The sequence below is a fragment of the Zosterops lateralis genome (genome assembly GCF_965231275.1).
Source record: "Zosterops lateralis genome assembly, chromosome: 17".
Taxonomy (NCBI): domain Eukaryota; kingdom Metazoa; phylum Chordata; class Aves; order Passeriformes; family Zosteropidae; genus Zosterops; species Zosterops lateralis.
In genome coordinates, this window is record NC_139777.1 from 13335102 (window position 1) to 13361177 (window position 26076).

General features: G+C 53.0%; 1 protein-coding gene across 1 annotated transcript; it reads right to left on the minus strand.

Annotated features, from left to right (window-relative positions):
- Positions 1 to 12709: 12709 nt before the first annotated feature.
- Positions 12710 to 26070, minus strand: TBX3 (T-box transcription factor 3). Its single transcript, XM_083874046.1, has 8 exons — positions 25938 to 26070; positions 24848 to 25292; positions 22691 to 22958; positions 21335 to 21481; positions 19140 to 19216; positions 17685 to 17842; positions 15655 to 16358; positions 12710 to 15056 (listed from the first exon to the last, which is right to left on the minus strand). Exons 2-8 carry the CDS (start codon positions 25240 to 25242, stop codon positions 14610 to 14612), a joined length of 2196 nt encoding a protein of 731 aa, XP_083730172.1. The 5' UTR covers positions 25243 to 25292; positions 25938 to 26070; the 3' UTR covers positions 12710 to 14609.
- Between the last annotated feature and the right edge of the window lie 6 nt (positions 26071 to 26076).

A 26076-nucleotide genomic window follows, 5' to 3' on the forward strand; every position in this document is an offset into this window, starting at 1 on the left:
TCTAGTGGCACATTTTCATACCGTTCCCTCCAACACCCGCGCCTTCACCTGCGCTTTATGCAAACCGGGCCCTGGGAGCCTGATCGCAGCACAGAGCAGCATCTCCAGCCCTTCTCAGCCCTTCCTCTGACAGAACCAGAGCAGCGCACGCTCCCCCTTTCCCCCTCTGTTTAAATTCTTTGTGAACATGAAATGTTTTAATCCCAAAAACCGTTTTTCCTAGGGCAGCAGGCTGGTAAATTGTGAGGATACCATCAAATCTGGCACCTCACAGCCAAGTCAGAATAATCAGGACTAACTACAAGCGTTGAGGTTTTTTATCTCCACTAAAGTTAAGGACCTAAATACCTGTGCCTCTACACCCAGAATGTTCCCAAATTATGTTTGCCATAATGTACATGTAGCTGTTCCCATACACTGAGCCCTGCAAAACGCAAATCCCAGACCTTCTGCCTAAAGAGATTTAAATGAAATTAGCACTTCCTACAAATCCCACCCAGGCATAGAAAAGCATTCCTTGATCTTGACAAGGCTGCACTGGTATCAGATCAGTGAAATTCAGATGATTTTTCTCGGCACAGGAGCAGAGCCCTCACTGATGTGTCACTGGTGTGGCACAGGGATCAGGAGGATGAGGGAAGCCCTACTCCTGCACACAAAGGTGCCACGAGGCACTGCAGCCCATCATCTGCAGGAAGAGATGGCAACAGGGATTAGAAAACAGTTATTTGCAGAGCTCACCAGGGAAACAACATCATCTTTCTGGGCACAACCAGAGCAGAAGAGACCAAGAACCCAAAACCAGCCAGGGCTCTACTCTGCTCTGTTCCCTCAGTGCCAAGACAGAGGCACTTTTTGAATCTTTCTTAGTGTCTATTTACCCACTGTGAACCTGTTATTAGTTCTTCAGCCCCCAGCTGTAAGACATGACCCTAACGAGCACCCTCCTCACCCCTTGGGACTGACAGGTCACCAGCAAATAGGGAGGGCAGCATTTATACAGAGGATTGGCAAAAGCTGTACAACTCCTTCCTCATGGCCTTCTGCAAGGAGAATAAGCTCCTAGATATTATATATATATATATATATAAGTGTTATTAAGCTTACAGACTTTATGAAATTTAGGAAGTTGGAGACTGTCAGGAACATAACCCAACATAAAAGGCCACGCTGTTCACTCTTATGTATAACATCTCACTAACTGACAAATGAAAAATTAATCCAGTGCAGTAATTTTCCTTGAAAATCAGTATTTCCTCAATGATCAAATATCTGGTATTGTCTCGTGGCAAAGATGAGCACGTTCTTGTGATACTAGGCACAAGAATTATCTGCAGCTTTAGAACTTGCAGTGGCATCCCACCCTTCCAACATTTTTGTTTTTCCTCATTAAACCTTTAGAGGGGGCAAGAAGTTGTTTTAAAGCCAAAGATCACAGTTCCTGGGGAGAGTTTCTAAAAACCAGCATTTATTTCTGCTCCATTTCAGACTGACCAGGAGCAGAAGCTCACCCAGAAGCTCTCATCACAGCTACCACCCAATTCCTGGGTGCTGCTTCCTGCCTGTGTCTCCCCTGCAGCACCCAGAGCCCCAGGGGACAGCCATTATCAGCAGATGGCTGTCCCAGATTTACTGGGGTGTGCCTTGCCAAGAGAGGAAAATTACACATTGATGCTGTACCTGGCTGAGGCTCTCAAAAAGAAAAACCACTGTGGGGAGTTTGGGGACTTCTCACATAAGAAAGCAGGTGTCGGAGGGCCCAGCCAGGCTGACAGAGGAATGCAGGATGATAAGAGGCTGCCAGGGCCAGCCTGGGGCAGCATTTCACTCGTTTGTCGAGTTCATTTCCCTTCCAGCTACACTCCTGATTCCAGAGCAGAATCTTTGCCACGCTCATCCCTGAGTTTCAACATCCTCCCCAAACCCAGGACGCCTCCTTTGTTCTCCAGCCAAGGAGCTCCAAAAATCAAAGAGCACAGGGACTGATAGGACAGGACCCCACCACAACCCAAACCATTTCCACCTGCCTCCAGGCGCAGATTGGCTACAAGCTCTCTGTGGACACATTGGCACTAGGGACACAAAACCAGGTTGGGCTTGCTCAGGCCTAGCTTAAATCCCACAGACAAGCCAGGGTGAGTCTGGAAGAGTCTCAGCAAAGAGTAAAAACCAGCTTAATACCTGCACAGGCTCCGTGGAAAACCTCAGACCCCTGAGATTTAATGCTTTGCCTGGCTGGAAGCTGCAGCCATGGATGAAGGGCAGCAGGCCCAGCATCAGCTCAAGGAGCAGGAGGAGAAGCAGCTCCACAGGGAACCTCTGTGAGCCCTTCCCACATGCTCACACACTCAGATTTCAGATTTGCACAGAGCAGCTGCTTTCTCCCCCACCCTTCAGCTCCATGTAAATCACATTGCTTCTGTCTCTGCTCATCCCACCAGTCCCCAAAGAAGCAGAAACCAGAAGTTCCAAGACCCTGGAGCCCTTTAGAGTCACAGGGAAGGCACATCTAACACAGCAAAACTCCCTCCAGCGATACACCCCCCACAGCTCTTGAGGGGAGCCAGGAAATCACAGAGCAACCACTTCCATCTTGTGCCTTCACCACGTCCCCCTCACTTCTCACACAGCTCCCTACCTTCAGAAGGATTCCTGAGCTCCCCATCCACAGGTCCTCTCCCAACAGCCTCTCACAGCTCCTTCACCACCACAGCTTTGAGGAATAACCCTTCTCTTCCCTGAATCAGGCCTATAAAAACTCAAAACTCTCTTTCTCCATGCAGCAAAGTCACACCTCAATTATTTCTCTGTTGGCTGTGGCTGGTTCTCATTGATCCTGAGGGGCATTGCTCTCACCTGGGCACAGGAGGAGGGGAAGCACCACCCCAGGCAGGCAGTGAGTGCCCTCACAGAGGTGCCCACACTGCTGTCAGGGGTCCTGGCACTAAAATTCGTGTGCAGCTGTCACCAGAGATGTGTGGGGTCCCACTCAAAGGTGATGAAGCGTCTGGGGAGATGTACAAGTGATGTGCAAAGAATACATGGCAATTTTCAAAGCTCTTTGAGTGTCCAGACTGTGCCCCCGGTCTATTTTTCTGTTACAAATAGGATTTAACCCTGAAATGAGTGTTATTTCTGCCACAGCTCATTTTAATGCAATCACCAAGGTCTCTGAGCTGCAGAGCTTCATTAAGTAGAGCTAGTTACACTGGGTATGACAGGTTTGTATGTTTGACCACTACATTTGCTGAGGAATTTGCTTTATTTCCCTGGATAAAGGAATCTGCAGGAAATTTATTTCCTTTAACACAGGAACATTGCATCTGATGTGGCCAAATAAACTTTGGAGGACTTTGGGGCTTGCCTAAGGAATTGGAGTGTGTGCTCAGGGCCAGCAGGGCTCACCCAGCCCCAGAGGACATGGCCAGATCAGCCCTTGCTTCTCACTTCCCCCATCAATTGCCCACATTCACATCTCCAAATCCAATGGAAATACTTTTTCCAATGGAAACCTCTTTGTGCTCGGAGTGGCCTCACCCCCTTATTGCACCAGGGTGATGTGATTGAAGAGGAAGCTGAAAAAGCAGCGATTGATTACCCGTAAAACAGGGTTATAATCCAATAAATAAATGATAAATCAGCGTGTCTCCTCTTAGTGAGGAGCTGGAGACTCCGAGTTCCCCTGGAAGGAGCTGAACAGAATATCCATTATTCAAACCGATTGCAGCTACCCAAGTGGAAAGAACAGCTGCGCCTTCATGTTTCCTGACACTTTTTCTTGTTGCACCATCCTCACTGAATGGGAAGTGATTTGGACTCGAGGTAACTCATTAGGGGAAGGCAGGGAAGGGCATTTTCTGGGTCTCCTAACCCCTGTCAGTTCGGATCAGAACCCGACACCCAAGGAGCAGAGAAGGGTTACTTGGACGCACCTCAAGTGAATCCTGCAGCTCCCAGGGAAGGCTCTGGCCTCGCAGGGGTGGATTCCCCCTCAGCTTTGCTCACGCAGCTTCATTAAGCATTTGTGGTGCAGGACCACCACCCTGCCCACCACTACCTTCCCATCTCACCGCTCCTGGGAGCACCGAGTCTCCGAGGGTTTAAAACTCCTCCAGAGATTTCTCAGCCCGCTGGAAGCTGGGAATTACCTCCCACAAAACCTCTGCCCGTCCCTGCCTCCCAAACAGCTCTGATGCCGACATGCACACACACAATTCACAGCTCTAATGAGAGCCTGGGCAGAGACAATGGGCATTTCTCATCACTCTTTAGGCACAGCCAGAAAGTAGGACAGCACTTTATTTGGAAGCTCTGCTAGACCTGGAAAGCCACTTCACCACAGAAGCTCTGGGATAAGGTCCCCTCTGAGTTAATCTCAAAGTTTCACTGTCTGCTCCAAGCTTCTGAGGCGGGGCGAGTGTCTTATTTTCTTTGCTCTGGGAAGGTTTTCTTCCCCATTGTGCACCCACTGCACATTAAAAGGCAATCAATATCATTCCCATTGTTTACCCTGAAGTTTGATACATGTCTTCCTGCTTTTACATCCTTGTTCTCACATTTTTGTGCCCCCCAGTTTCACCGAAGCCAGTTGATCTCAGGCCCAGAGTGAAGAGCTTCGTGTGAAAGGGCAGTTTCTGGTACAGAATGGTTTTGCAATGAGGCAGGAGGCAGAAATCAGACCTATAACAAGACAAAGTGCTTATGATGGGTAGCTGTGTGTAAGAGAGAGTAAAAAGTGTAAGGCAAGTGGGAGGAGTATGAATAAAAGTATGAAACAAAACATGAACACGTTGGGTTTGTGCTTGCTCACATTGTGACCTGTCTGTGAGTGAGCAGGCAGTGAGCAATGACAAAACCACAGGAGAAAAATAGTTCAGTAGCTGTGGATATGTGAGGGAGGGCACCAGAAACCCAAGAAGACAAAGCAAGGAGGCCTCTGCCACCCAAACCAGCCCATGGCATGGCCAGGAGGGCGACAGTTCAGTTTGTAAATCCCTGCCTGTTCTCAGAGTGCAGCTACACACACACACACACTTGGACAGCTCTAGGGGGTTTCCTGCCAAACCACCAGGCCCAAAGCTGCTTCCCTGGGAATGCCCAGCACGAGGGTTCCCCTTTGGAGCGTGTGGAAATGCCCATGAGCCCCATCCTGTCAGTGCTGGATGCAGCCTTGCCCTCCTGCCCGCACCCCCAGAGAGGCGAGAGGGGCTCAAGAGTTTCCAGCAGTGCCTCTCCTGTCTCTGGCTCCGAAAAAGAAACACTTTCAATTTAGATCTTTCCCTTTTGGGTACAGCTGCTTGTGTCCGCTCCATTCCTCATGGCTGGGCTCTTGGGGACCCCCAGGACCCCCCTCACCCCGCTGCTGCCCCGCTGCCCCCGCCGGCCTTGGGAAACGCCTCCCGGGGGTCTGCGGGACCTCAGCGCCGACCGCTGCCCGTGCTGCCGGCCCGCTCCCACCAGGTGGCGCTCCAGGAGCGGCTGAGGGGACACCGGGCCCCGGGAGAGATCGGGGCTGCCGCTCCGGGACCAGCCCCGGCCCCGAACAGCCCCGGGAACGGCCCCGAACAGCCCCGGGACCGGCCCCGCACGGGAATAGCCCCGGGAGCGGCCCCGAACAGCCCCGGGACCGGCCCCGCACGGGAATAGCCCCGGGAACGGCCCCGAACCGGGACCGGCCCGGCACAGGAACAGCCCCGGGAGCGGCCCCGGCACGGGAACAGCTCTGGGAACGGCGGCAGCGGTGGCGGCCGCGGGGACACCCCCAGCAGTAAGGAGCCCCCCCTCGTCCTCCTCCTGCGGGCTGCTGGCACAGAGCACACAGATCCTGCCTGCTGCCGTGATTTCGTGATTCCCGGATTTAGTGATTGCCCCATTTCAGGAGGAAATGAGCTGTGGCACGAGGATAGAGATATCCCCGTCCCCATCCCGACCCCATCCCCAACCCATCCATCCCTTTCTCCATCCCTCTTTTCCCCTCTCCCTGCCCGGAGCCAGCCAGGCCAAGCACGCCCGTACCGTCGGTGCAGCCTCCTGACAGCAGAATGGCGAGCAGGGAGAAAAGGAGGAGGAAAATTATGGTTTCTCTCTCTTACCTAGCTCTGGTTAAATATTTGGCAGAAGGGACAGACCAGAGCCCCTGTGAAAGGGATGCGAACACAATACCGGGGACACTCACACACCTTTGCCTCTCCTTGCAGGGCGGTGCTCAGGGACCCCAAAGCTGTCCTGGGGGTGATGAGGGAGCCTGGGGCTGCTCTGCGAACTGCTGTTGGCAGAGATTAATTTATCCAAAACACGTGAAAGTGTCGCTAAACCAATCGAACCATAGATCCCAAATCCACAGGTTGGAGCCGGGCTGCGGGATTAACCCGGGAAAGCCGCGGCCGGAGGGGATGTGTGAGGGCAGGGGGGACAGGTCGCACCGTGCCCGGCGTCCCTCACCGCACACTTCTTGTGGAGTGAAAAAAAAAACCACTTGTGTGGAGCGAAAAAAAAAAATGCTCTCAAAACCACATTTCTTTGCATCAACTTTATATAATGACACTCACGTGTGTATCAGAGCTATATAAATATTGGGAATATACATGAAACTTCTTAGCGCTTTCCGAATATCGCGTGCTGAGGAAGCTGTACAGACAGTGACAGGTACGTAGCGGCTCTGAGCTCCTGGAGCGGCCATAAGCACAGACCTGGGGCAGGGAGCACGGCCCGACGGGTGTCCGGAGCTGCCCTCCCGCTCCCGGGGCCGGTGATGCTCGCCCGGCTGCCCGAGGGTTGGGGCGGCTGCTGCTGCACTCGGGCTTCTGGACCGGTTTGCCCCTCCGCTGTCGTTACTTTTGGAAAACGTTGTTATCCATTAAATAATGTCCCTGCCGGCCCAAGCGCCGCTTTTCCTGGGAGCGAACCCTCCGGGGTGCCAACCAAACCCCGCTTGCTCGGACCAAACCCATTTTCGGAGGGGTCGCGGCTCGCTGCGCTCTCACGCGTGTTCCCCGCATGGTTTTCCCCGGGACAGGTTATTCCTCCTCTTCTGGAAGGGTTCCTGCCGAGAAATCATATTTAAAACAAACCAAAAAATCCACAGGACCACCGGCACCAGCGTGGGGCGGCTCTCGGGCTCACCCCCCGACTAATGACTGACGGCTGGTGCCACCGAGACAAATAAATACATCGTAAGGAGGGCAATGGGTCGCGAGTCGTTTTGGCCCTAAGGTGAGATTTAGCAATGACCGCCCATTAAAACGAGCTTTTCACTTTTCCTAGGGGTAGCCCCTACCCCCACCCGCTCCAGCGAGGCGAGCGGGGGAGCCTCCTGACCTGGTTTATAATTCTATTTAGGTTTGAGGGGTTTTTTTTCTGTTTGTTTTTTAGATCGGAGACGGGAGAAATGAAAACCGGCTGAAAAAAAAGGACTCGGGAGAACGAAGGAGTAAAAAAGCGCCCCTCGAAAATCCACGGGGAAGGCCACGAACGGACACAGACGGAAAGCTGGAAAAAAAGGCATTTCCCAGAAACCGGTGGGAGATAAAGGCGGGAGCGCCCAGGAGGCAGAAGGGACAGAACTCCGCCGGGAGGTCGCGGTGACACATTCCTGAGGGAGCGCGGCCGGGCAGCGCGGCGGCGGCGACCCCTGTCCTGCAGAGACACCTAAAACTCTAGGAAAGCTCAGGGAAAACCCTCCAGCTCTTTCCCTGCTCCTGGTTTTACCGAGCCGTCAGTCCAGCCCGTGGGATGCTCCAAGCCGGACTCCCTGCCCCCATCCCCGGCCGGCTCCCCCTTCCCCGGAGCCGCTCCGCTCGTACCTCCACTGGAAGGAGCAGATCCGTGGAGTGAAAAGCACCACTGTTTTTTTTTTCTCTCGAGCTAATTTCCTTGATAAGTTTATTTTGTGAGTGGCGCTCGGGCGGCTTGAAAGGAAATAAAGCTTGAAAGGACCTCGGAAAGGAGAGAAGCCGGAGGCAGAGGGGGGCTGCCCCGGGAGGGGAGGGAGTCGGGGTGTCCGTGGGGTCGTGTGGGCTCCGCACAGCCCAGCCCGCTCGGTGCTGGGTTGGTTTTTATTTCAATGCCTTCTCTGGGAAGGTTTTTTAATGTGGGAGAGCGAGGGAAAGCTTCATTTGGTGAGACCAAGACGAAATTCAGCAGGAATTACGGCCGCGGTTACCTGCGCTAAAGGTCGAACTCTGTTTCGGCTGAGAGCGTTTAGAAATACAATAATGATTAAGTATTTATTCTAGAATAATCAAATCATAAAAATGCAAGAAACCGAAGAAAGAAAGAAAAAGATGGATTAGAAAAGGGAAAGCCCGAAGGTGGTGGCTGCGAGGGGGCTGCAGGTTGAGCCTCCCCAAAGGAGCGGTGGCAGATGAGGAAAGTGCAGCTCCAGAGCCCCCAAAAGCTCCGGAGCCCCAGCCCGGCCTCGGGGCTCCCCCTGCCCGCAGCATCCCCCGCGTCAGAGGATGGGGCCAGGAGCTCAAACACCACCTTGGACGGCCACTTCCAGCTCAAGGGCTTCTCCTCGCCGTGTTTTTACACGCCTTAATTGTTCCCTAATAATGCGAGGTTTGGGGAGAAGCACGTGGGAAGTTTGGGGTTGGCTGAAAAAAAACCAAAACAAACAAACAAAAAAATACCACAAACAAACAAACAAACAAACCCAAAACACCGAAATGCCAACAACAAAACCCCCAAGTCATCATCGTCCGGGGCTGCCTCCCTGGGAACGGCTGGGGTTTTTTCTCCCCATCCGCAACCAAAACTCTTCAGGTGCAGAGAGATGGTTGCCCGGCGGGACGGGCTGCGGGAAAGGTCGGGGGTCAGGGCGGTACCGCGGTGCCAACCCTCAGATCCCCAGGCTGGAATGTCCTGCCGGGGCTCTCTGCCCTCCCCGGTGCCGCGGGGAAGGGGATGAGGGCTCGGGCTTGCCCCCATGGCCGGGGGTTTTTCGGCTGGAGGTGCCGAAGGAGGGAGGTTTCTCCCGCCCCGTTTCCCCCATCAGATGATTCCAGCCCCGCCGTCCCGGCGCCTCCAGCGCGGATCCGCCCGGCCGGCTGTCGCTGCCGGCCCGGGTGACAGGGACCGGGGGGGCAGCGGGGCGGTCCCCGCGCTCTGCCGAGCGCCAGCGCCTCGAGGCAATCGCCACATCGGCCCCTTCACCCTCCCGAGACAGCAAACAGCTCCGTCCGGCCGGCCGTGTCTCAGCCCTGGGCGGGAGCAGCGCGCTCCGGGCATACACTGGCAGCGCCCCTCGCCCCGGGCAGGAATTGGGGAGCGCCCCCCGCACACCCACGGGCACATTCGGGGCCTTGGAGTTGGCCCCGTTTTGGGAAACGCGCGTCCGAGGGCGGCCCCGAGCCCGCCGCCCACCCGGACGGCGTGTGCAGCTCCCGCTGAATTTCAAGCAACTCCTCTATATTTTTAATTTCCCCCCCCTTTTTTCTTTTCTCTTCCCTTCTCCCAAAGCCTCTTTCTGCCTTCCCAAAATCGCTTCCCGGTGCAATCCTGCAGCCCGAGGCGAGGGAGGAGGCGGGATGGTCCCTGCTTCCAAGACTTTTACGAACAATCGTTAGAGAAATCAACCTTTTTTTTTTTTTTTTTTTTTTTTTTTTTTTTTTTTTTTTTTTTTTTTTTCGCTGTGCAGAGGCCGGAGAGCTCCCTTTGATCTGCGAGGCCTGGCGTGCTCCGGTCCCGCACGCCGGCTGGGGAGGGGGCTCGGCCGCCGCGGGAATCTCCGAGCCGGGACATAAAAAGGGGGAAAAAAACCACAACAGCCCCCAAAACCAACAAAACAAAAAAGAACAAAACAAAACAAAACAAAACAAAACAAAACAAAAAAAAAACCCAAAAAAAACCCAACAAACCAAAAAAAAAGTTCATGGTACGGGAGATCGACCGAAAGGGCTTAAATATTTCATATTCCTGGAAGCTGTCAAGGCCAAAAACAACAACACGCCTTCCCCGGAGTGTTTGCAGAGGGCAGGAGCGTGTGCGTGCGAGGGGCCGGGAGGCTGCGAGGGGACGGGGGGGTTGGGGAAGACAGAGAGAGAGCGAGAGGGTCATAAATTTTCACTTGTAATCAATCAATAATTAACTAATAGCGGAGCGTGGGCCGAGCGCGCCGGCGACAGCGGCTGCCGGGCCCGCCGGGGTGTCGGTGTCGCGCTGTCCCCCGGGGCGCTGCGGCTCCGGGGAGCGCTCCGTGCTCCTTCCTCCTCTCCATCCCGGCGGGGCGGCCGCAGCCGCGCTTTCCCAGAGACTTTGGACTCGGGGCTAAAATCTCCCGTGGGTAAAACTGGGCTCGGAGCGGAGCCTGCGGGGAGCCGCGCCGCGCTGCCCGCCCGGGGCTGCGGGGTGTGCGGGAGGATGCCCGGCTCACCCCACCGAGCCCCGAATCCCCCCCGGGCGCGTTCTGTGCCCCCTCCCACGGGCCGCGCGTCCCTTCGGGGGGCTCGGGGGACGCTGCTCGGGCTGCCCGAGAGGTGGCGCCGCCGCCCCGCAGGACCCCCCCCGCCGCCGGCCACCCCCACCCAGCGCCGGGTCGCCTGCATCGGCCATAAAACCATTGAGGATATCAAGACAGGCGCCAGGTGAGTAATAGACAGGATAATCCACAGAGATTGCTCGCTGTTTACCTCCATCCACAAGCGCCACAAGAGTTACTCATTAACGTTACTATATACAAATAAGATACACAAGAGATAAAGCCATTTGCAAGTCAGAGTTACACCTGCGGTACACGGATTTCTCGCAAGGGCACGGCGAGGGGGAGGTCAGCGTTAGGCCCGTGGAAAAGGCGGCGGGGGGGGGGGGGGGTGTTTAAAGCGATCAGGCTGCACGCTCAGCCTGAAAAAGAATAAATCGTGAGCTCGGGGGTTGCGGCGCCCCGGGGCTGCCGGTGCCTGCCTGGCTTGCGGGGCGGCTCCCGGGCTGGCAGGAAAGCGAGATGGGCAGGGTGGGTCTGGGAATGGGTGTCTGTTGCTTTCCTCTTGACCATCAGCAGTGAATTCCTCACCAACTAGGAAATTCTCCCCGCTCATACACAGATCATAGAGGCTCTCCCCATCTAAGAGCCGTTTGGGGGACCAGCAGCTGAGAGAGGAAGAAAACAGAGGTTCCCGCACGAATCCTGACGCCAGAGAAGGGAGCGAGGGGACAGGGGGACTGTTCATGCACTGGCGCCTTGGTGCTGGAGCTCAGCGCGGAGGGAAAAGCGCGGAGGGAAAAGCTGCTCCCCGTGGCTGTCTCGCCCGCGGGGGCTGCCCGGGCTCTGTCCCGCCGAGCCGCTCCCCCGGGCACCGCATTCCCTCTCCCGGAGCTGCTCCGGCTCCCACCCGCGTGGAGGATCCGTGTGGAAAGCGGCTGGTGGGGCTGCCGCCTTGGGGCGGGCTGCACAGCCGCTGCCTCCTTCTTCGGGTGGAATTTTTTTAAAATTTCTTTTGCCAGACCCTATGCCACCTCTGTCCCTAAAAGCTCCTCCTCGCCCGGGCCAGCTCAGGGGAGCATCAGCTCAAGTGACATTTTCAGCAGCCGTCACCTTGGGCCATCCGAGGGAGAGAAAAACTCCTGCTCAGCCCAAACCTTTCTCCCGCTCAGACAGCGTGGATTTATACAAAACCTCCATCCCCGAGCTGAAATGGGAATGGTCCCGTTTCCCCACCAAGGGGAACAGTTTGATGTTCGTAAGGGGATTTTTAAATTTAAAAATCGAGGGGGGAAAAAACTCCATCAGGACTTCATTGCCACTTTCACCCCCTGGATGTCCCTTTATCTCGCCGGCACAGGAACCAAGGCCGCGGGCCGAGGGGCAAGCAGAGCATAAAACAGGATACAGGCTGGAAGTACATCCTTATAATATTTATTACTGGCGGAGGATGAATCGCTTTTCAATATACGGGCCACTAACTGTTGAAGGGACGGGGAGGGGGGGCGGGGAGGGAAATCTCATTAACAAGAAATATATATGTTCTGCTAAAGGATGTGCTCATGGTCTGGCAGAGGTACAGCAGGGGCTGCCAGCGCTCCTCAGCTCTCCTCTCTGTGACCTCCCAGGCCACTGCTCCAGCCTGGATGTCTGTCCCCGTTCCAGCCGTTTTCCACCTTAATCTCGATATATCGCGAGCCTAAGGGCGAGAAGGGGCGATTCCAATAAAAGGCGAGAAATAGATTTTTAAAAAACCATTAATTTCCAGGTGAAAACTAACCGGGAAATCCAAATCCTCTGCCCGGACAGGAGGGGAAAACGAGCCCAACAACAGCATCAACTCCTGAGCGCTTTACCTGGAAACTTCGAAGGAGGGCTCTGCATTAAAATTTAACCGATCTATTCTCTAATTCTTCACTTTTGCGTTATTAATTTATGACAGATAAAAGCATGGCTGAGCCTTTCTCATTAACTTTTCAAACGCCACTTAATATTGTTCCATTAAAAGAGGTGCCTTTAGTAGCCTCTGGATCGACTTTAAAAGCGAGAGGGATAAAGACGGAAAAGGTACATTAAACAGCTCGCTTAAAACTCGTCCTTCCCCCCCAACAATGCAAATGACACCATCTCGACTGGTTTGTACTGGCTCCTTCCAGGGGAAATATCTTAATATTGGGAACGGGAAAGGGGGTGGAGGAGAAAGGCAGAAGAGGGATATATATCTTTCAACCCCTCCATCCTCCCGGGCACTTCGGGGAGGGTTGGGGTGAAGGCATTTCACAGTACGCCCAAGACACTTCAATAAAAATTTATTGAAACTTCAGTGACTTTTAAAAGAAGGGAGGGAGAAAAAAAATTACAGAAAAAAAATTAGCAAGAACTTCTCAACATTTATATAACACAAAATATACCTTCATTATTTTTTTTCTCCTTTGAACCAGGTCTGAGCACCTGACTTTCAACCCAAGAAAATGTGCACTCACTCAAACAAAGACGACAATAAGCACAGTAGTAAAACTCCATCGCAGGGTTGTTTTCTGACACACCGAGGAAACGGACAAAAATAATAGAAAGTAAAGAAAATCCTAGAATCTTCACTTTTTTTTTTTTTTTTTTTTTTTTTTTCTTTTTTTTTCTTTTTTTTTTTTTTCTTTTCCCTCTCAAGCCACCTGGAGAAGCCTGTTGTCGTGTATAAACGTAGAGAATTTTGTGGTCGTTGACATTCTGAACACCGAAGAAACCGAGGACTAAAAGCTACCATGGCACACTGCTTTGTCTTTTTCTCTCTTTGAATTTTTTTTAAGTCTTTTGATTAATTTGGTTTCTTTCTGCTTTGCCTTTTGCATTCGGCTCCTTGACCAAAGGATGAGCTTTTCCTGAGGGCTGAGCTCTGATTTAAAAACCGAGCCCTCACAAATGGGGGGATTTCTCTTCTGGGTCGGGATCTACGTTTAAAGGAATTACCAACTTGAAATGAAAACGACTAAAAATAAAAACAGAAGGAAAAAAAAGAAGAAGACCGCTGCAGCCGTATTTACAGAGATATGTACAATGTCAATAAATTAAAGTTTAATTTCGAGTATTCATATTCCACGTATTTACAAGAGTTATCAAATAATTACATAAATACTTTGTTTTAATAATAGTGTCCGCTCTTTTCTTCTTCTCAGTATGTTAAACCTTGTTATTGCATATACAATTAAAGAGGGAAAGCTGTGATAAATCTACAGTCGAGCTACAGAGGTTTTTAGATAAAATAAATTCACTTTTTTTTTTCCATCTACACTTCTTATTTTTGTTGCTACAAGGATGTTTAAGGTAGAGGGACAAAGGTCTTATTTTTGTTTTTATTATTATTAATAATATTTTTCCCTGGGATTTGAAACGAGCATTAAAAATAAACAACAAAACCCCACTGAAATAAAAAATACCACCACCCCCCCTCAAACAAAAAAAAAAAAAAAAAAAAAAAAAAAAAAAAAAAAAAAGAAAGAAAAAAAAAGAAAAAAGGCAGACTACTCTGGAACATGCGAATTAAAAAAAAAAGCCACCAACTTGGCTCTCAGACATCACAATAATATTTTAAACACACAGCTTCCCTTAATATCGACTGAGGGATTGTGGTTAACAACCCGCCTAGGAAACAACTGTTGAAGAACCAATACGCGAGTTACTTACACACTTTTCTTTCAGAGAGAGAGAGAGAGAAAAAAATCACTTCTCTTACTTAATTTTTATTCATAAGTTTGTTTGATTTTTTTAATTTTTCTTTTAGGTATTTTTTCTTTTTCTTTTTTTTTTTTTTTTTTTTCGGTGTGTTTTTTGTTTTGTGTTTTTTTTTATTTTTACACTGATAAAAATAAAAATAAAAATAATAAAAGGAGGATGCCACAAACCCCTCTGGTGCCTCGATCCGGCCAGTTTTGCTCCCTGAGAGGAGCCTCCGACCCAGCCCTCCCCCATCCCCGACCCTCTTTCCCTGCTCCACCAAATACCTTTTTGTTGTTAAGCACGCACAAAACGCCGCGGGATTTTATATGTTTAAAAAAAATAGAAAGAGAAAGGGGGAAAAAAATAAAGGAGGGGGTAAACAACAACAACAACAAAACACTCGCGGGGCAGAGGATGTGGTTTCTTTCAAAAAAAGTGCACTGCGAGACTGATTTGAAATGAGCCCCCGGAGGCCGGGGGGTTAGGGGGAGCCGCTGCGGGATCTGTCCTGCTTGGGGTCGAGCCCGCTGACCAGGCGCTGGATGTTTTGCAGTTCGCTGGTGGCCGCCTCCTTGTCCGCGCCCAGCTTGGGGGACAGCGACACGGAGCCGGACGAGAGCGTGGAGGAGCGGCTGGTGAGGTCCGAGGCGGAGTCCAGGGGCACGGAGCCGGGGCTGGCGCTCAGCGCGCCCGCCTTGCCCTCTCCGGAGCCGGCGGCCAGGCCGGGCAGGGCGGTGGTGAGGAGGCTGCTGCCGTCCGACAGCGGCACGGGCAGCGGGTACGGACTGTAGCGGAGCCGCGGCCGCACGGCGCTCAGGAACGGGTGCCGGTGCACCGAGCTGGAGGCGGCGCTGGAGGCGGCGGCCGCCGCAGCCATGTAGGTGTAGGGATAGGGGAAAAGGCTGCCGAAAGGAGACATGGCCAGGCCCTGCGGGAGGGGATGAGAGAGAGGAAAGGGTTACCGGCTCGCACGCTCACGGCGGGGATGCTGCACCGCGGATCCTCCCCCGCGCACGGCGCTGGCGGAGGGATGGACAGAGATGTCCTCACACTGCCCGGGTCAAACACACCCTGCCCGGGCTCTGTCCCTCTCCCGCCATCGGGGGCCAAAGGCCGAGGGATCTCTCCCCGGCTCTCCCCCTCACCGGGCGATTCTCTTGAGCTATGGCAATCTCCCTTTACCCGCGGGCCCGGCCCCCCCATCCCGCTCCGCAGGGCAGCCCTGGGCACATCCGCATCCCCCCGGAGAGCGGCTCCGCTCCGCAGGCCGGGACGCGCCGAGCTGCGCCCTGGCCCTGCCCCGGTGGCAGCCGGGGGTCAGCGGGGAGGGTGGAGAGCTCAGGGGGATCACGTCGGGACACCCTCCCTGCTCACAGCTTTCCCTCCTCCGACTCTGTGCCAGGCCCTGTGACTGGCCTCTGACAGGGGCAGTGGGGGAACATCCAAGCGGGGACTTTAAAGGAGGTCCCCGCTGCCCACCCCTGTCCCTAGGGCCGGAGCCCCCCTGGCCCGGAGGAACGCAGTACCTGTGAGGCCAGGACGTGCTGCTGCAGATGGAAAGGCAAAGCAGCCGCCGACGCTCCCGAGAGTCCCTGGGCCGCCGCCGTTGCCATGACCGTGTTGTCCAGTCCCGAGACCCCGGCGGATGCCCCGGAGACGGTGGCGAGGAGGGGCCCCATGCCCGCGGCCATGCCGGAGAAGGCCCCCCCCATGGCGAACTGCCCGGGGTGCAGCAGTAGCGGGTGCCCGTTCCCCAGCGGGTTGAAGAACTGCTGGCCGGCCAGGGCAGGGGGAAAGCCGAGGTTCTGCAAGTGTCCCTGGCTCAGGTGGGCCGTGCTGTCGGTTTGCACCGTAAGGGGGGTGAAGGGCTCTTTCCCCAGCAGTCGGTTCTCATCTACTTTGGGGCCATCCCTGAGGGGGCTTTTCAGTTCCTCGCCGCTCAGGCTTCCCCCCCGGGTGCTGGAAGAGATGGTAGCCGGGCTGTGCCGGGAATCCGGAGGGGCTTTCTCAGTCCTCTCTCGGCTCCGACTCCCTGCCGAGTCCCCGGGGAAGAAGTGGCTTTTGGAGGGGCTGCCGCCCTTGTCCCGGGGCTCGTCCCCCGCGGTGGCAGCAGAGCTGGCCGGCGCTGGGGTGGCCGCAGTGGTCGTGCTGATTTTGCCCGACTCGTTGCCTTCTAGCAAAGGATCGTCTTTGCTGTCTGCATCGCTGTCTCCCTCGCTGGGGCAGAGATCTGCAAGACAAAGAGGGACCGGGGCTGGGATCCGGCACTGCACATCCTGAAATCCCCACCGGCCTGGGAGAGGGGGCACAGACGTTTCCTGGCCGGCCAGAGGTTTGTGTGAAAATACTTCCCCTTTTTTAATTATTATTATTATTATATAAATAAATACAGCCCCTGGCTCCCACCGCCCGCCCCGTCCAAGCCAGGCCGAGTTTTACACAACGCAGCAAATTGGCTGCGAAACAAGGCAGCGGCCCGGAGGAGCGACCCCCCAGCCGGGCGGGCCCGGGGCCAGCGGCTCCGCTCCCCGGGGCTCTCCGGGAGCCCCCAGGGACCTCCCCTCCCTCTCTCCCTCCCCGGCTGCACAGGGGGGAGAGGAGGAACGGGACAGCAGCAACCTCGGGGCAGGGCTGAAGGGCCTTGGGGATGTGTCTCCTACGATCTTTTCCAAAGTTTTCATCTCTTTCAATGGGCGAACTTCACAGACAGAGACACCCCGCAGCCGTCTTCATCACCCCCTGGGCCCCCCTTCTCCCCAAACACACACACGGCTTCACTGGATTCCTCTGCACTTCATCTCCTAATTTCAGCGCCCCAGGTGTGAAGCTCTGGTTTGCTTTTCGGGTCCCCTCCCAGCTCCCCTCCCCTCAGCTCGTCAGGCCTTTAAAAAAACGAGTAAAGCAACTACAAAAAAGAGGTTGTTTCCTCCTTCCTCTGCCCCCCCCCCCCCCCCGCCCCGGGATGGATTAATACATACGAGAGAGCTGCAGACAGCTCTCAACCCTGCACGGAGAAACCCAGGGTGACTTTTCTATAACAAAGTTCGGGACTGTATCCAGGGGAAAGATCCTTCCTCTAGTAACAGATTCGGGGAGGAATATTAATGGAGTGACTCCAGTTTTGAACTTTTGCCCCGTGGTCTGTCTTTGCTCCCTCGACTCGGAGCTGGCTCCTTTCTGAACCAAGGAGGGGAGGGATGAATGTGCAGCAAGGGGGGAGGGAGGCCGGGGGGGACAGGGAGAAGGAGAGGAAGAGTGAGGAAGGCAGAGAGAGGAGAGAGACGTGGGAGAAGGGAGGAGAGAGAAAGATGGAAAGAAAGGAAACAAGAAGAAAAGTGAGAGAAAGAAGAAAAGAAAGGAATGACAAACTAAAGAGAGAAGAGAGCAAAGAGACAAAACATGAGGAAAGAAGGAAAGAGGAAGGAAGCAAGGCAAGAGGGAATGGAGGAAGGAAGATGGGCCGGTGCCAGAGGGCAGTGGTACAGGCCAGGACCTGCCACCACACAGAGCGGGCAGCCAGGCTCTCCCGGAGGAGAGCAGCGACCACAGCTCTCACCTTTGAGGCTGGAGGTGCCCACGGCAGGCACGGCAGGACACGAGGACTGGGCAAAGCACTTGAAGGCCGTCTGCTCATTGGACGACTCGTCCGAGGTGGGATTCTCCTTCTTCTGCCTCTCGTCGTACACTCGCATGGACTGCAGGGTCAGCTGCTTCCTGCGGGCACAGACCCCGCTGGGCGAGCGGCCCCGGGACCCCTGAGACCCCCCCGGACCCCCGGGACCCCTCCCCAGCCCCTCCCGGAGCTCCTATTCGGGCACGGGGAGTGCAGGGGAATTAAGAGCCACGGCTCCCTGGAGGAGGAGAGCGCGTTTCTGGCACGCAGGGCTTGGCTGCTAATAAGAGGAGATTTCTTGGAAGCGTGAGCAGCTCCTCAGCGAGGGCTGATATTAAAGACAAGGGGCGGAGGGGAGAGGGAAGCATTCCCTGGAGATTAGCTTTTAAAAGGCAAGGATGTTCCAGAGATATGAGCCATTCTTAATGGTTGCTAAGATTGCTAGGAAGTGGTTATTTTGTTAGGCACTTTATGTAATCTTTTCACCAACAATTAACCCGGAGTAAAAAATCTATTTATATTTAGAGAAATTAGAAATCATTTCCGTCCTGTGGCTCCAGCGCTGGCTTTATTTTCACACTGATGGACAAGAGGAGCTGGCGTGTGCATGTTTGTGTATGTGCTGGGCAGGGAGAGAGGCCTCTTGGTTTACACCACGTCTCCCCCACCTTTTTATTTTGTTGTTTGAAAAAAGAAGAACAGATCGATTTATTCATTATCTAATCCCCTGTGCAAATGGCTAAAATATCCTTTTTCCTGTAACACAACAAAACAGACATATTCCCCATCAGAGGGAAAAAATTGTCCCTTTTTCTCCTTATATTTTCTTCTTACATAAAAAATAAAAGTCTTGAGTCCCATTATAACAGGTTCTGTCTGCCTACCTGGGGCACAAACTGCATCATGCTGCAGAAAATATAAAGAATCTTCTATCATTAATTACTTTCATATTCATGCGATACCTCTGTCCAAACTGTTTGTTTATATGTTTCTCCTCCACATTTTACTCTTTTCCATGGAGTCCCCAGAAAAATGCCAGAGGAGATTCAAGCAGTGCTCAGCCCTCATTTGTGCCTCTTCTCCAGTCCCAGATCCAAACTACACTGTAATATTTCCCTCTCCAATTTTTAGGGGAAAGTTTTTCTCTGGTAATATTTGCTCAATGCGCTGCACTCCCTTTGGCCAGTCATCCCCTGCGACAGGAAAACTAAACATGGAAAGCAGGAAAGAATTCCCACGCAATGCCTTTGACGTTATTAACGCCAAGATCCTTATGGATTTTGGCGGGGGGAAGTGTGGTTTGGAGGCGAGGCAAGGTGGTTTTGACCTCTGCTCGTGTTCTGAGCTTAACACATGAAAACCAAACGAAGCAGCTGCACAGAATCGAGCCAGACTCACCTCTTTTCCCTCCTTCCATTCCCGGTGTCCCGAAAACCTTTGGCAAAGGGGTTGTTGTCAATTTTTAATTGTGTGATCTATAGGATAGAAAAAAAAATTAGCCAGGGAGTTGGGGCAGAATAAGGAGATTTTTGTATTAAAAAATACAAAACCCCGCTCTTCCCAGTTCCCCCAGTTGCTGGCAGGATCCTGGCAGAAGGAGGACAGGGCAGAGGGCAAAGGTCCCTGGTTTTTGGGTGAATCCATGTATTTTCCTGAGCTGTTTGGAGACAGCTGGCCCCCAATCCTCCACCGGCCTGGCCGGTGACCGGGACCGTGGTGGCAATGAAAGAGCCCCGTGTTGCTGCCACCACATCGGAATTAATTGAGCCGCGCAACGAGATCCATGCGAGTTATGCCTGCACTTAAAACTCTTTAAATACCATAATTAAACCGCAAAGGAATCATACCCACCCCCTTGCTATAATAAAATACTTCATATAATCGCATTATGCTCCGTGTGTGTTGGGGCGCCAGGGGTTCCAGGAGCCAGTTCCTATTTTTTTTAGGGGGGAGTTTTTCGGTTTGGGTTTCCTCGGGGTTCAGGTCATGGCAGGGAATGACCGTGGGGAGGGCTGGGGGGTGCGGGGCATCCCTCTAGTGCCCGGTGCCCGTGCATACGATGCACGAATCCACAGCCTGGCCGGGGCTCACCCCGCTGGAACAGGATGCGAGGGGAATGTCGCCTCCCCGCCGCTCCATTCCCCGGCTCGGAGCGGGCTGGAAGCACAGCCATCCCCCCAGTTTAGGAGCAGAGGATGACCCCGAAAAGCAAACCCCGCCTGAGCGCGGGCAGGACCGGCCCTGGCCCCAGAGTCCCCCTCCCCCGCCGCCGCACACGTGGGATCAGAAGAGAGCAGGAAAACCACACCGCTAAAACCAGCAGGACTTTTAATCCAGGTGCTGCTGCCGGCCGTGCCTTCTGCTCCCCCCACGCCGAGACGAGCGCTCCCCGCCGCTTCCGCACGCCGCTTCCCAGCCGATTTCATGGCAATCACACAAATATGCTCATTTCTGCCCTTCAACCGAGCCGCCCCCAGCTGATAGGCCGGGGCGGCCAGCCCTGCTGATAAGTCCCAAAGCAAAGTCTACTCTCTGTACACGCATTTTCTTTCAGTTTCCTTGCGAGTGCCCGGCTGCAGAGAGAGAGGGAAATAGCCCGAGCCCCGAGGGGGAAGCGGCTTTTTGGAAACCAAGGGCAGAAGGGTACAGACTCCCCTCGTTTTCACCCCTGAATTTTTTACGGTGGAAGATGTGAGGGGCACAGGGGAGCTGCAGCGAGCGGGCGCTGCGCATCCAGAGCGCTCAACGCACGCAAAGTTGTAATTCACAGACAACAAAAAAAATCAAGGCCCCTTTTTTGGCTCCTCCGCTTGCTTCCACTTGACTTAATTATCGTAAACACGCCGTTTGCCACTCTCCCAAATGTACCACCTTCATCACGATCGACAATAAACCAGCAGCAATGGAAAGGCAGCGTTTGCAGCGCTGCAAAACTTTCTCACGCGGGCTTTTTCGGCCCTTCCAGCTAAATTCAAGCGAGATACCCCTCTCTGACCAGAGCATATTTCTGCACCACAAAAATTAATAAAACACTGCAGGATGAAAAAAAAAAATCATAATATTATAATAATAGGAACCAGACGTGCTCTCCAGCCTTATTGCCAATTGCTGTTAAAGGAGCTAAAACAGCACAAAGGCCAGGAAGAATTACAAAATCTCAGCCCCGCTGCTCTCCCCACTCTATCTTTCGACACACGGAGCCGAGTCTTTTTTATTAATTTTTTTCCCCTGATGCATCTTAGATTAAGTCCACACTAAGAGCAGCAAACCCCACCCCATCCCTTTTCTCATACTGGGGAGGATACACTGGGGGGAAAAAATGGTAGAAAACCCCAAAACATTCTCCCTCTCACCCCCAGTCCTCCCTCCTTTTAATTGCCTTCCCCGAGGTCGGTATTAGGGGAGTGCTCGACCCCCTCCCCCAGCACTTTCCCGAAGTTGGATCAAGGAGGTTTTGGAGGAAAAGATGAGGGGAGGGAGAGAGAGAGAGAGAAGAGCGGGATGGGCTTCGTGAGTTTTAAGGGAACAATGCAGAGTAAAAGTTCTCTCAAAAGCCAAAACACGTAAAACAAATCCTCTCCTAATCTCCTTACCTTATCATTCTGGTATGCGGTCACTGCGATGAATTCAGTCTCCGGGAAAACGTAGGTCCTGAACGTGCTGTAAGGAAGCTTGAGGATATCGTTGGCTCGGACGATGTGGAACCGGGGCTGGTACTTGTGCATGGAGTTTAAAATGGTCTGGGGGGGCGGTAGCGGCCGGCAGCGGAGAGAGCAGGAGAGAGGGAAAGAAGACGGTCAGCAGGAGCAGCATTTCCCCCCAGCCATCGGCACTTTCTCCTTCTAATTTGCCTTCCCTCTCCTTCCTCCCCTCACGCCTCCTCCCCGCCAAGCACACTCCAAACACACGCCTCGCAGCATCCGACTGAAAGTACTGACAGCTCCAGCTCGCCAGGGTGAGGCTCTCGCTGGACCTCTCGAAGGAGAGGAGAGAGGGGGAAATCCCCTCAGAACTCTGCTCGGAGAGTTGGGGCTCCGGCAGAAATGTCTTTTGATTTCAAAGCGTAAAAAATAAATAAAATCAAGCAAAGAAGCAGCAGCAGCTACAGTTTGCAACACCAGCACGAGAGCCTCGGCTCGGTCTAATTGCGTGCCCCAATTCACTTAAGGCCTTCTGCGAACGGCAAAAATGTATCGTCTAATCAAATCACAGCAGCAAATGCAATCTTGGGCACATTAGAGATCCCCCGGCCGCGGCCACCAGCAGCAAGCCCCGGCTCCGAGGCGGAGGCTTTCCCAGGAATAGAAAGAAATGGCCAGGATCGACAGAGCACTTATCAGCAGGTTTGTTTGATTTCACTCTCAGGGCAAGTTTTTATCTCTGCACACCCGGTAAATGTAAAGGAGTGGATAGACATGAATGGGCAACTTGACCTCTGCTTTCGGTCCCTGTTTATTTTCACTCCAGCTTGCTTTACATTATCCAGATTAATATAGATTTAAACGTTTGCGTACTTAGGCCTTTAAGCTCTTTATACACATATGCATATCGTTTTCCTGCGCTTAGAAAGTGTGATCGACTTTATTAAAAATATATATAGACATATAAAGTCGCCGCAGCTCTGAGAAATATCGAGTTGCGCTGCGCTGGAAATGTATCCCTAAAGTTAACGCTGCATGGCACGGGGAGGTTACAGAGTAAACTCTGGGCTTTAATCCTGACCCCAGCAGGAGGAAAAAATCAAGGACTATTATAAACCGGACAGATGCCCGTCCCTAGCTGCGTGGGGAGGTTTTTCTGCCCTGTTTTCCCCTCATTTTGGCCGCTCTCCGGGGCTGCCAGCAGGGCCAGCCCGGCCCAGCACCGCCGTGCCCCGGGCACTCCCCCCCGGGACCCCCGCTCCGAGCGAGGGGGAAAGGGGGGCAAAGGAAGGTGTAAAAGGCACTCACAAATCCGTGCTTGTCAGAGATGTTGTTAGTGAGCTTCAGTTTGTGAAAGGTGACGACTTTGGACATCCATTGTTCGCCGGTGGCCGGGCTGTCCGGGTGGATGTACATTCTCTTTGGCATTTCAGGGTCAGCCTTGCCGGCTACCATCCACCGGGAATTATGGAATTTGTACCTACAATCGTCAGCCGCCACAATATCCATCAATAAAATGTACTTGGCCTTTTTATCCAGTCCAGTGCATCTCACTTTAAATGGAGGGAACATTCTCCTATGGGCAGAGCGGGGGAGGGGGGGGGTGGTGGAAAGAAAAGACAAGACAAAAATAAAATAAAATAAATTACGGCGTTTAAACAAGCTTCTGAATTTTGGTAGCGCGTCTATCAAGCGACTACTTCAGCTCTCAAAAGCAGCAGAGTAAGACTGTGTCCAGCAAAAAGGTTTTCCCCCCACCACCACCTCCCCGCCCCCAGAGAAAAGGTTTCTCAAATGCTTAAAAGTTGGAGGAGAAAATGGTCCCTGGACGGGAAAGGTACGCGTTCCCTAGAACTCTGCAGGAGCCTACCTCTCTCTGCCATTCCTAAACAGCAAAGGCCCATTTGGGGCTCTCTGATCTCTCATTAGTTTCCTTTTTGCCTGCTAAACAAAGAAATGGGAGCTGATCGCACCCCGATAAAACAAACCATCTGAACTATTCCAACCCAACCCTCCCGCTGAAAGTGCGGAGTTTTTCCACTTTACAGACGAGGATTAAAAACCCCCAGCGAGGGCAGCGAGGCTGCCGAGGCTCTCCCCGGGCTCTGGCCAGCCGGGGATCCTCCGGTGTGCCGAGGGCTCTTTGCAAACCCCGTTCCGCTCCCAGCTCCGGCTCCAAACTGCAACAGGATACCACAAATTTGCTGTTTATTATATCGAGTGGTTGGCATTCAGCAAATCTCAACTTAAAAGGAAACACATGACTTTGCAACATGTAAGAGCTCTTAATACTGGCCGAGGCTTTCACGCAAACAAACTTTTGACCACAATTAACAGGAAAAAAAAAAAAAACCCAAAAAAAAAAAAAAAAAAACCAAAAAAAAAAAAAACAAACAAACAAAAAAAAACCACCAAAAACTTGGGGAAAGCAGTAAAATGGGCGAGATTTTTTTTTTTCCCGCCTCTTTGCTGCTTTTAGGGCTTGTATTTATTTTTTTCCCCCTGAGACTGTAGCCTGCAACTGGTGCTTTGCAAATAGGCGAAGCTCCAGCAAGGCAGTTGAAGCCCATCTAAGAAGACTTTTCAGGAGTGGCTTCCTCGAGTAATTCTGGCAAATCACATGTGGGGAGTTTGGGAGCTCTCTCAGAAAAGCTCCTTAGAAAAACACCCGGGCGCAAAGGGGGTTTTCACCCTACGTATCATCACAGCAATAGGTAGAGTTGTAAAAGAGTCCAGATGTCAATGAGTAGCGAATATAGAGAGAGATTTCAGACGGGTAAACCTATAAAAAGCAGCAATGCCGAGCGTGGACGCGCCGTGTGTGTTCATTCATTCCCACGTGAAGGTTACATAAATACAGGGACAGGCAGCGCCGAGCTGCAAACCCTTCCCTGCCACTCCTGCAGCGGCTGCAGGACGGCTGGCGGAGTTTTGTCAGCTTTTCTGTAAATTTCCAGACACAATCGGTCAGCACAAACCCAGCCGAGACCCCAGCACAGAGAGAGGCACAGCCTGACACACCGAGCCTATCTGCCTTCCTGCCCCACCAGCAGCCAGACGGCGATCAAAAGGAATTTTTCCCTTCATTTCCCTTTCCTAAGGAAGAAAATCTGCTTGTAGCGAGACTGAAAAGCAGGCCAGCCCCTTTGCCAACCCCAAATTATTTTCTCGCTGCTCCCAGTTTTCCCCAGCAAGCATTAAGCTACTGAACCATGAAGGGACCCTCTCACTCCCTGCACACACTCATGCTGAGCAGGGCCGGGCCGGGCTCGGGCTTTTCCCGGCAGCCTGGTGCCCCAGACCGGCTCGGATCTTCGGCCGCCTAAAGCTTTCCACAATTCCAGGTGAAAGGGGAGATTTATGGAGGAAAGCGCCAGGGAGAGAGCCTTGCCCTGTGGGGTGCAGAGACTGAGGGGTGGGAGACAGGGCGGGGAAAAAGGCACGAACCCCCAGACCCAGACCTACCTTCCCGATTTGGTAATCACCATCTCCGTGCCTCTTTTATGGAATTGCTCCCACAGCTCTTTAGCTTCCAGATGCACTTTCGGATCGTCTTCTACCTCTTCTTCCGGCTCCAGAGTTTTTAAAGGCCTCAGATGGGCTGCTGCTTGGTGACCCAGGGAAGAAAAGGGAATACCAGTCTCTGCAGCCCCCACTAACTGATCCATGATGGGTTTAGCAAGAGCCCCGGGGAGGGACAGGGCGGCCGCCCCGTTGGGAGGCAAAGCCAGAGCCGGGAAGAAGGGAGGCTGATGTCCCAACACAGCGCTCATGGCAAAGTCCGGTGCCCGGTGCGGTAAAAAAGGATGATAAGCCATGCTTGTCCCAGGGATTACTGGATCTCTCATCGGTAAATTCATCCACTCCACTCCTCGGTCTTCCTACTGCTGGAGTAGTCCCGGAGTGGTTTCTAACAGCACATCACGAAGAAGAAAAATTAAGATAATAACAATAACAGCAATAAAGCACAAAAAAAAAAAAAAAAAAAAAAAAAAAAAAAAAAAAAAAGGTTGGGGGAAACAAGCTCTAAACAGCACAGTACATGAGGGAGAGGCAGAACTTCTACAGCCTACAACTTCCCGAGCTGAGGCACATCCCCAGCCCTCGGGACAGCGGATTAACAGGATTGTTCATTATTAGTCTTGCTTTTTCTCGTGTTCGGTCTCTGAGGTTTTGTTATGCTTTTTAGCTGTTTGCGTTTTTGTTTTTTTTTGGTTTTTTTTTTCCTGAGTGGAAGTCCTTGCGCTGGAAAAGAAACGCCGAAGAAGGGAAGAAAAAAAAAAAAAATCCACCGGGTTCGCTGTCTGCTCCTGTTGCCGCAGACGGGCTGGACAAGCCGAAATCCTTTTTTTTTTTCTTCTTCTTTTTTTCTCTTAGTCCCAATCCCCCTTCTCTTCTTCCGTGGCGGAGGGTGACGGCTCGAAGCTGGGTTTTCTTTTTGGGTGGCTGGTTCTCTTCCCCCTCCCCCCCACCCCTCCACCTTTCCTCCGTACGGTCAGGCTGCAGAGCAGAGGCTGGGAAAGGAGGGAAAGCAGAAAGAAGCAAACAAACCCACCCCCCCTCGCCGGCCGAGGAAGGCTCCTGAGCAACCTTCAGCAGCAAAAACTTGTAGGGAAATCTCGTTTCCGCCTCGCCTTCCTCACTCCCCAAGCAGGAGCTGGTCAGGGTGCCCTGATTTCCATCAGGATCTCTTC